Source organism: Myotis davidii, unplaced genomic scaffold (genome assembly GCF_000327345.1).
Source record: "Myotis davidii unplaced genomic scaffold, ASM32734v1 scaffold2623, whole genome shotgun sequence".
NCBI classification, from domain to species: Eukaryota; Metazoa; Chordata; class Mammalia; order Chiroptera; family Vespertilionidae; genus Myotis; species Myotis davidii.
The window spans coordinates 12,641-22,774 of record NW_006294162.1 but is presented as its reverse complement, the minus strand read 5'-3'; the positions used below and the strand labels follow the sequence as shown (position 1 = coordinate 22,774).

At 36.3% G+C, this 10,134-nt stretch overlaps 1 protein-coding gene across 1 annotated transcript in view; it reads left to right on the top strand.

Annotated features, from left to right (window-relative positions):
• The window catches only part of RAB9B (RAB9B, member RAS oncogene family), an 11,355-nt gene extending 6,250 nt beyond the window's left edge, over positions 1-5,105 (top strand). The window contains exons 2-3 of the mRNA XM_006768253.2: positions 382-442; positions 1,601-5,105. Coding sequence (XP_006768316.1) covers positions 1,643-2,248 — 606 coding nt within the window. The 5' untranslated portion in view covers positions 382-442; positions 1,601-1,642 and the 3' untranslated portion in view covers positions 2,249-5,105. The remainder of the gene's footprint in view (positions 1-381; positions 443-1,600) is intronic.
• Positions 5,106-10,134: the final 5,029 nt, after the last annotated feature.

Sequence of the window (10,134 nt, the reverse complement as noted above, 5' to 3'; positions counted from 1 at the left end):
ACTTTTCCTCCCCACTGGCCTGCTCATCCCCAACCGTCACCCTGCTGGCCTGCTCACTCCAAACTGCCCCCCTGCTATCCTGATCACCTCCAACTGACACCCACTAATGGCCTGCTTGCCCCCAACTGCCACCCCTAATGGTCTGCTTACCCCCAATGGCCCCACCCCCCACCAGCCTAATCACGCTCCCCTCTTGGCTTCTAACTGCTTCTACCTCGGGCCCATTACCATGGCTTTATCCAGAAAAACGTCCGCAAGGTCTCCTGAGAGGTCTCTCAGTCTAATTAGCATATTACCCATATATATTTTTATGATATTTTATGATAGACTTAATTTATTTTATGATAGACTTAAAAAAATGTTTCCCAATTTGTTTTTTAGAATCCTAGAACAGGAAAACAACAACAAGAAAAAGACAAGATTGTGACAAAGACCCAACTGGGTAGGTTTATATTTTATATTCAACTGGACAGATAATATTTTATATTTTTTTCCATTGGATCTTCTAAAAATGACTGTTTAGAAAAATATATGATTAGTACACATGCACACCGATATAATTTTAAGGACTACTGAAGGTTTTTAAAATTACGTTTCAAATGTATTTGACTCCAGAAACACTTTTGTATGTACTGTTTGATTAGTGATTACTTTTCATCTCTTTGGGTCTCGTGCATAAATAACACCCAATTAACATCATCATTGTTGAGTTTCCACAATGGAACTGGTGTGAAAGTACCTAACAGAATCTAGTACAAGGTAGTTGTTCAGTAAGCATTTGATCTTTTTATCTTAAGATGCATTCTAGGTATTTCATGTATAGACATGTTATGGAAGTAACAAAAGGATTCAGTATAATTATTAGTACTTTAAAAATTACAATATGTTTCTTTAGTGCTAGCATGAAATTAGAACCTAAAACTAAAAATTAATAAGCTAGTCAGATATTCTTCCTGAGTGACAGCTATTATATTGGTACCAGTCAACTGCCCTCAACTTAATTGCTATTGTTCCATGAAGAAAAGATTATGGATGATCCTTTACTTGTGAGGGCATCCATATTAATGCAAGTATAATGAGGCAAATGCCAGAAGAAACTTGACCTTTTTCTCTCTTCCAAGTTTGGTCTAATTCTAACCTAAACATCTACTGACAGAATTCTAACTCATATAACCTTCTCTCCTCAGTATATCAGGAACAGACTTCAAACTCCAAATCAATTTCACACTATTTGTCTGTTTAGAACTGTCAAAATCTGAAGCTAATATGGTTACACATTTGAGTGGTATTCCTGTTCTAGGTTTTCTCATCAAAGAGAGAACAGGGTCAGAACTGAACCAAATTGCAGCACCATTTGCTAGTCTACTTATCCATGGCATTCAGCCATTCCTGGTACAGACAATAGACCTCAGACAAGCAACACCTATTTTCTCCCTCATGCAAAAAAAGTTTTATTCCTTCTGTTATACTATATCAGTTAATGAGCATGAATCAAGAGAAGCTAAATTAGAAGGCTCCATAATTCAGAGAAATTTATTATAAAGTTGATTTCAATTTCAAATTTAACTGTTTTCCCTCTTACTTTTTATTTTATTTTCAGGTTATCTTGGTTAGAAACTCTTCCCCATCTGGTGCTGCAACAATGAGTGGTAAATCCCTGCTCTTAAAGGTCATTCTCTTGGGTGATGGTGGAGTTGGGAAAAGCTCGCTTATGAACCGTTATGTAACGAATAAATTTGACTCCCAGGCTTTTCATACCATAGGGGTAGAGTTCTTAAATCGAGATCTGGAGGTAGATGGACGTTTTGTAACTCTCCAGATCTGGGACACTGCAGGACAGGAACGTTTCAAGAGTCTTAGAACACCCTTCTACAGGGGAGCAGACTGCTGCCTCTTGACCTTCAGTGTGGATGACCGACAGAGCTTTGAGAACCTTGGTAACTGGCAGAAAGAATTCATCTACTATGCAGATGTGAAAGACCCTGAGCACTTCCCTTTTGTAGTTCTGGGTAACAAGGTAGACAAAGAGGATAGGCAAGTGACTACTGAGGAGGCACAAGCCTGGTGCATAGAGAATGGAGATTACCCTTATCTAGAAACAAGTGCCAAAGATGATACTAATGTGACAGTGGCCTTTGAAGAAGCTGTCAGGCAGGTGTTGGCTGTAGAGGAACAGTTGGAGCATTGCATGTTAGGTCACACTATTGACTTGAACAGTGGTTCCAAAGCAGGATCTTCATGTTGTTAAAAGGAAGAAGCCTTTTAAAGGTGCACCCCAAACTGGTCAGTCAATAGTGTAAGAATAACTGTGCCCCTCTAAGAGTGCGCACACACACACACAAAGAAAGGGTAAGAGATAAAGTTGTAATTGTTAATTAGAGCCTTTCAAGCTGAAGTTGTAAAGCAACTTTTTAAAGAGTGCTTTATCAAGCCAAGTGTATTTTGCGTGATTTCTGCTATTTCCTTCTTGTGTGCATCAGGACACTTCAGAAAACTTTAGTTCTGAGAGATTTAAATATTTTTTCAAATCACAGTTTAAACTTTGAACCCAGCTGCATGAAGGAATTAAAGAGCTATAGCTATTCCTTAAAGTGTTCCATTAATCAACTAATAAATGTCACCACCAACTCTTGCCAAACAGTTTCTGACATGTCTGCCCAAGGGGGGAAATAATACTCTGAGCTTTATTACAATAAAATAATAATGCAAACAAGGATTTCCTAAGCTTGAATTATAAAGAGGTTGTAATGATTAGGAATACAAAAGTATAATGATGTACACTGCCTTGTTTAAACCTTTATGTATGCTTTGCTGCCATCTGAGCTTTTCAAAATATACCACCTCAATAAGAGATACACTGATGACATTGGAAATTGATTATACTCCTTGTGTTTGAAGTAACAGGGTACTAGAGAATGTATTATGCTTAAATATGCCAACCACCCTTGCAAATAAATGGTTGGTCTGCTTTTACTTCATAAGTCTACTTTTGCTGCCTAGGGATGTTGCTTCTCTGACAACCTCTTATCAATTTAGCAATGCTGCTTAGTATATGGCTTTGGATGCAGTGCTCTCTGCTCATAATTTTGATGGTCATTTGGTCCATCATTCTGTGCTCTCAGAGAAGCCTTCAGAAAAGAGTGGGGGATAATGGGCTTTTCTCACAAGCTTCCTTAACTCCAATATTTATTGTATAAGAAGAAACTGGGTTTTTGTTGTTGTTGTTGTTGTTTTGTATGTTGTACTGTATGTTCAGCTGGCCAAACTAGGATATTAAAAATGACAAGAGAGCATACTTTAACCCAGCATTAGAATTAAGTTCTCATAATTAGAATTGTCCAACAGTGGAATGGACTGCCTTAATAGTAAACTTTCCAGTAAAAATATTCAAGTAGATGCTGGATGACCATGTGTTAAAATACCATTAAAAGGGTTTCTGTACTGGCTGAATGTTTCTTTTCAGGTCCCTTCCAGCTCTAAGTTCTATAAGTCTATAAGCTACAAACTACATTTCAGTGCCATGTTACAATTAGTGCATCTTAAGACAATAGCTAAGACTATGGAGAGGGACTTTTAAAATGCTCAAACTATTCTGGGATCAGCATTTAACAGTAACTACATAGCTCTATCTTTTGCTTTTGTAATATGGCAGGAAAAATTCTTGAGATCTGAGTAATAATTGTGAGCCCAGATATAAATGTCCTAAAGAAAGCATATTAAAATACAAAAGTGGTTTGCCAAAATTTGATTACTATGACTAACAGCTATCTATATGCCTTCTGGTTCTTGTTGGTTGGCTTGTTTGTCCTGCATAGCTTTTTATCTGTACTTTTTAAACATCTATGATAAAAATAGTGACCCAAGTTAGTGAGGAGCAGTTATAAATGACCCCCAAAAGACACCTGGGCCAAGGAGGGGGTGGGAGCTTTCACAAGAATACAGCTTAGAATTCTCCATTGTAGTCACATATGGAATCAGCCTTACACATGGGACCTTATGTACTTTAAGAGCTCTGGGACTTTTTGGCCACCTAGACAAATTTAAGATGGCATTTCAACCCAGTCATACTCAATATTTCCAATTTAAATATAGTCCTGACCCCATTGGCAAACTAACATTTATGCCAGAAGTCAAAGACAGAACTGGGACCCTGTAGCTCATAAGAATTGGTCCCTATCCTGCCTATGCCTATAGCCAGCCACACTGGTTTCCAAATTTTATGATCATTTTGCTACAATCATGTTAGGGTGAAAATCTGTACGTCAGAACTGTTAAATGCTAACTATTTTAAAGTGCATGAGACCTGGGGCCTTCTTTTTCTACTTGCGCTCTGCTTAAAGTAGTTTCTATTTGTAGATCTCAGGCCTTCATAAAGACCTCCATTCACTCACAAAAGTACTTGTCTCTATCAGAATGGCATGTGGTCATTTAAGTAAAAAAAAAAATTCCGTGGATATCCCATTCATAGGTCTCCTGTCCATTCAACACAAGTGTTAATTTTATTGGCAGGTCAACGGAAGCCCCTTTCCTCTTAGCCATGCCAACTTTTTTTCTGCCAAATCACTACACAATATCTTTTAAAAAGCATTTAACATTAAGTGACAAAAAACAGTGGCATTTTGGTGAGCAATACTCAGTGAGGTGTTGCTGTATAATTTGAATAAGATTAAAAAACATCAAAAGCTGAGATCTGTGAGTCCCAGGAACTGTGCATATAGGCTTAGAAATTGTGTACCGAGAATGTGCAGTGCAGTATTTTCAGTAGTTTTTTTCATTAACACTAAGTTTTTAAATAAGCTATTTCTAATTGAAACTATACTGTTTTTCAATGGTTCATTAGAATGTCATACAGAATATTTATTTTGTATTTTCATGTATTGGGCTAATATCAGGGGGCCTCAGATTCTATATGTCTTCAGTGGATTGATAAATTTCAGGTTAATTTGTGCCTGCCTCAGCCATCTCTACTTTACCCGGAGGTATTCCACAATCCTCTTGTTGCAGGTGCTGCTAAAAACTCAAAATTGTGTATCAGATGTTTTGTTTCAAGTGTAAAAAGTCATCTGTGTTAAAGTAAATAAAAAGTGCTTTTTGAATAACCTGTATACAATGCTTGTGCTTCTTTCCTTTTTCTCTTTTTGAGTGACTGCTGGGTGTGACAGACAGTACTTATCAATCAAGTCACTCTTTCAGGCTGCATTGCATGTGGCTTCTGGATCATTTTTTCACGTGGTACTCCAAGCAGCTACTACCTAGTGATCAGATAGATATTCTTCTATTGATTGGGAAATAAACTAAAAAAATTAAGGTGGGGAAGTTCCTCTTATTTTATGCCACTTTTTAATGTATGAAGAGTGTTGGGACTGGAAATTGGATCTTGACTCTCCACTTTATGTCTTCATTATAATTTAGACCAAATGCTAAAGCACCACAGAATATAAACAGAATATACATATTCCTTTTATTTTCTTGACTGGTATACTGTCCAGAATTTAGGAAACATGAAAATATAGGCGAAATAAATCAGAAAACAGGATAAGTTTGTTAAATATTCTGTTCTCTTGTTTCCATATATTGGACTTAAAAGATCAGTATCAACAACTGGCTTGAATGTACATGGTGGCGACTTTAAAATTACTCAAGTACCTCCACAGCACATAATTTCATTTTATTTATTCCATCTGTCTCAGCTTTAGCCGTCTTTTCTCCTTGTTCTACTTTTACCTGTTAGAACTTTGGGCGGTCAAAATCATGGGGGGGGCGGGGGCAGATTTGTTTGCCTCCTGTAGTGGTTTTTATCTCTGAGAATAATCATTTAGCAGATTATCAGACTCTGCTTCAAATAAAGCACCTGAAATCTTTTTTATTAGGTTATAATGATGTAACTTTTAATCTATATAAGATCATAGAGTCATAAGCCCCTTAAAAAGTATTTGCTCATTCCAAACTTTTAAATATTCTGATATTTAAAAATCAGAAAACTAGCTTTCTATCTTTGCTATTTTTCTGCCTGATTGATAGCCCAGTGAGAAATCTCTTTCTCTTGATGTCTTAAGAAATAGAATAGATCCTCAATTTTTTGGAAATAGTTTGCCCTATGGTCCTTCCAGAAACGGGAGGGTGTGGAATAGATGGTTTCCCTTCACTCTGTAATTGAAATTTTAAAACACTGGAAATTTGAGGCATTAATTTCAGTAATTTCAGCATAGGAGTTGGTATGGGTATCTCTACTTTCATTTTAACTACCTGCAGTAGTTCTAACTGCAACATTTTTTTTTTTACTCCAGTGATTCAGATAATAATTTCACTTTTTTCTCTTTTTGCTATGGAGATGTAGGATTTATTACAGCGGAGTGCTTCTCTTAATCTTGATTATAGGGCAGGTAAACTGTGATACACCTTTTGATAAAATGTTAACATTTATGCATGAGGTTTTCCAGATTGGCCTCTTTCTTCCTCCTGCCTTCATTGAGGTATAATTTGCAAATAAAACTGAATTTATTTAAGGTGTTCAACTTGATGATTTGATGTATGTAAATACTGTGAAATAATTACCACAATCAAGCTAATTAACATAGCCATCACCTCACAGAGTTACCTTTTTTTTCTGTCTTTAATTTCCTCAAGTTACCATCACAAATAAAGCCCTCATTCTTTATTCCTTTCTCTTTAAGAAAAGAAAGGGATAATAATAGAAACTAGGCATATTTAAAGAAAGGGTATTAAATATCCCCTTATTGATATATTTGTAAAAACTGTTAAGCAAGGATCTGCCTTTTATTTTGCTAGTGGAAGTGGTGATATTTGTATGAGGTTTGGTTTTGTTTTTGAGGGGTGAGAATAAGTGTCTTCACAGCTTTGGATGTGAAGGAATTGTCACCGTTAGTCATATTAGAACTACCGCAGTGATCTGTGTGTCTTTGTAAATTTTATTGTCTTCTCCAAGGCAACATGGAGAATTTTGGTTCAGCCATATTTAAGTGCCTGTTTAAACGGTGGGTTTTGTGAGTGCAAGTATGTATATTTTTTTAGTCAGCTGTCAATTCCTTTTATGCTCTATGAATTATGGGTAAATAATTCTCGTGTAATAAGTCTCATTTTAGCACTCCTGAATTTTAGCCAAACATGTCAAACTGCGCTTCCTCTACTTAAATTGTTGATAAAAAGGAATTACCATGAGAAATGCTACTGTAATGAAAGAAATAGCTTTGAATTCAACATTAGGTGTACTGATAGAGTAAAAATACAAATCCTGTGATTCATTAGTGAGGAAACAAGAGATCGGTTTATCTCTTCTCATTTCTCCTTCACTTTTCTTGCCTGCCTCAGAAACAACACATCCAAGGGTGTGTCCCTTAACATATTGCTCAATATAGAATCTGCTGATAGATGAAAAGGTGTTGGTATAAGATTTGAATCATCTCTTTTTCAATTTGTTTCCAACAGGAAAACTGTGTCACCTGTAAATACTTTAAAACTTTGTCTTTCTTTTTTTCTTATTACAATTGTTATACACACTCATGGTAAAAAAAAAAATTGAGGAACAAAAGAAACAGATAAGCAAGATAAAGAAAATAAAAGTCATCTGTAACTCTATTATTCTGAGGCAGCCAAATTTTATATTACTTTTTAATGTGTATTTTTTATATTTATATAACAAAATGTATATTGCACACACTGATTCTAATCTTTTCACTTGATAATATAGGACTTTTATCTGTCATCATATATTCTTCTAGGAATTATATTTAATGCTTGCATAATATTCTATTGAAGAATTTACTATAATATATGTAATCAAAGAGTTATTGCTAGACGTTTGTTTTCCAACTGTCTCATTTTTATAAAATAAAACTGTGGTGAATATCCCTAATATTAAGCTTAATTCACATCTCTGTTTATTTCAAAAAAGTAATATTTATGGGTCAAAGAATATGGATTTCAATATATAATTGGCAAATTTCCCTATAGAAAGTTGTCTCAAATTACATCAATACCAGTAGAATAAGAGGAGACCTATCAATCACTCATAAAATATTAGCTTACTTTTTAACCACATTTTCCCAATTTGATGGGTGAAAATGAGCTCATGTTTTGATTTGCATTTCTTTTACTCTGAGTGTGAATAGTTGTGCATATATTTATTAACCTTTTTTTTCTTGAATTGAATAGACCATTCTAGTCTTTAGCCCATTTGTGATGGGAAACTTTTTGTTTTTTATTGAGTGCTAGAAACTCTTTTTATATTATGGGAATTAACATTTGATCTTATTCATATTGCTGGTTTTCTGCAATTTTATTCCATATCTCTTCCCTTTTAACTGTGTTTATGCTACTTTAAAAAAAATACTGACAGTTAGGCTGTTTCCAAATCTTAGCTACTGTAAATTGTGCTGCTATGAACATAGGGGTGCATATATTCTTCCTGATTGGTGTTTCTGATTTCCTGGGATATATTCCTACAAGTGGGATTACTGGGTGAAATGGGAGTTCTATTTTTAATTTTTTGAGGAAAGTCCATACTGTTTTTTACAGTGGCTGCACCAATCTGCATTCCTACCAGCAGTGCAGGAGGGTTCCTTTTTCTCCACATCCTCGCCAGCACTTGTTGTTTGTTGATTTGTTGATGATAGCCAGTCTGACAGGTGTGAGATGGGACCTCATTATCATTTTGATTTGCATCTCTTGGATGAGTAGTGACTTTGAGCATGTTTTTCATATGTCTCTTGGCCTTCTGAATGTTCTCTTTTGAAAAATTTCTATGTCCTTTGCCCCTTTTTTGATTGGATTGTTTATTGTGAATGTTGCATCCACTTGCAGCTAGGTTTCAAGATTTGAAGGGGCTGCGTACAAATGGATATACTAGGCAAGAAATATAAATTTAGAAGGCATGGGAGAGCCAAGTGGAGGCTTTACTCTAGTGGAGAAGCTCCCTGAATCTCCGGACACATCAACTTTTTATTTACTAGAATACACATTTGCCCTTCAGCAAAGCAAACAGGCATACCAATGGTAAGGTTTAGTAAACAATGAAAGGATTATCAGGTTAGGGCCGTGGTTGGCAAACTGCGGCTCTCGAGCCACATGCGGCTCTTTGTTAGGGGATTGCCTTCAGCCATTCAGCCAACAGGCGATATTATGCTGATTTTCAGCCTTTGCTGAATATCAAAGTCCATCAGCCTTCTAAAGGACTCCTCACATTTATATGTTAACTGCTTGTTGGTCTTAGCCTCTGGCATTCCCCCCTTTTTTGTTTCTTAATAAATTTAGAAAGGTGTATGCCATTTGCAGGGCTTGAGTCCTTTTAAGACTTTTAGATTCAATGAAAGGGATTGAGTTCTTTCATGTCCTTTTAAAAATTGTTGTCAGGCATCAAAGGAGCTAGTTTGCAGTAAGCTTCTTTCTGGGACATCAGTTCTTTGATTCCCCTTGCTAATCACTGTCCCCTTGTGACATTACAGCAATGATATTCGAGTTCTGGATGGTGGACAAGCAGTGGGAAATGACAATGCAGGTCCAACCTTCTTTGGCTTTGTCCAGGACAACCTGTGCCAATGCACAACTGATGACTGCTAACATGGAAAGGCATCTTTACCATCCCCCACCTCTGGACTGTTTCTCCTCTGTCTCGTCAGCGTGTTGCTTGGGGCTACTGCTATCTGTGGTTGGAGTATCCTGGTCAGCTCCTCTCTCAAATCCATTGTTGAAGTTTCTACATGGGCTTTGAGGAGTTTTCTGGAAACATACAGCATATCTTCAACCAAAGGTTAATAAAGGGACCCTTCCATAAACCAGACTTGGGATCTTTCCGTTTAACCAGACCATTTTCCTTTGGCTTATTCTGACACCAATGTAATTCAATGGGTGTTTTGCCATCAGCATTACAAGTGAAAAAAGTTAAAGTAATTAAGGCTGGATGTACAGGATATTTCTCCATTGTTTATCTTCCTTTTGTTAAGTTGTATGAGTTCTCTATAAATTTTGGAGATTAAACCCTTATCAGATAATCCATTGGCAAATATATTCTTCCATGCAGTGGGCTTTCTTGTTGTTTTGTTCATGGTTTCTTTTGCTGTACAAAAGCTTTTTTATTTTGATACTAGAGGCCCAGTGCACAAAAATTTGTCCACTCGA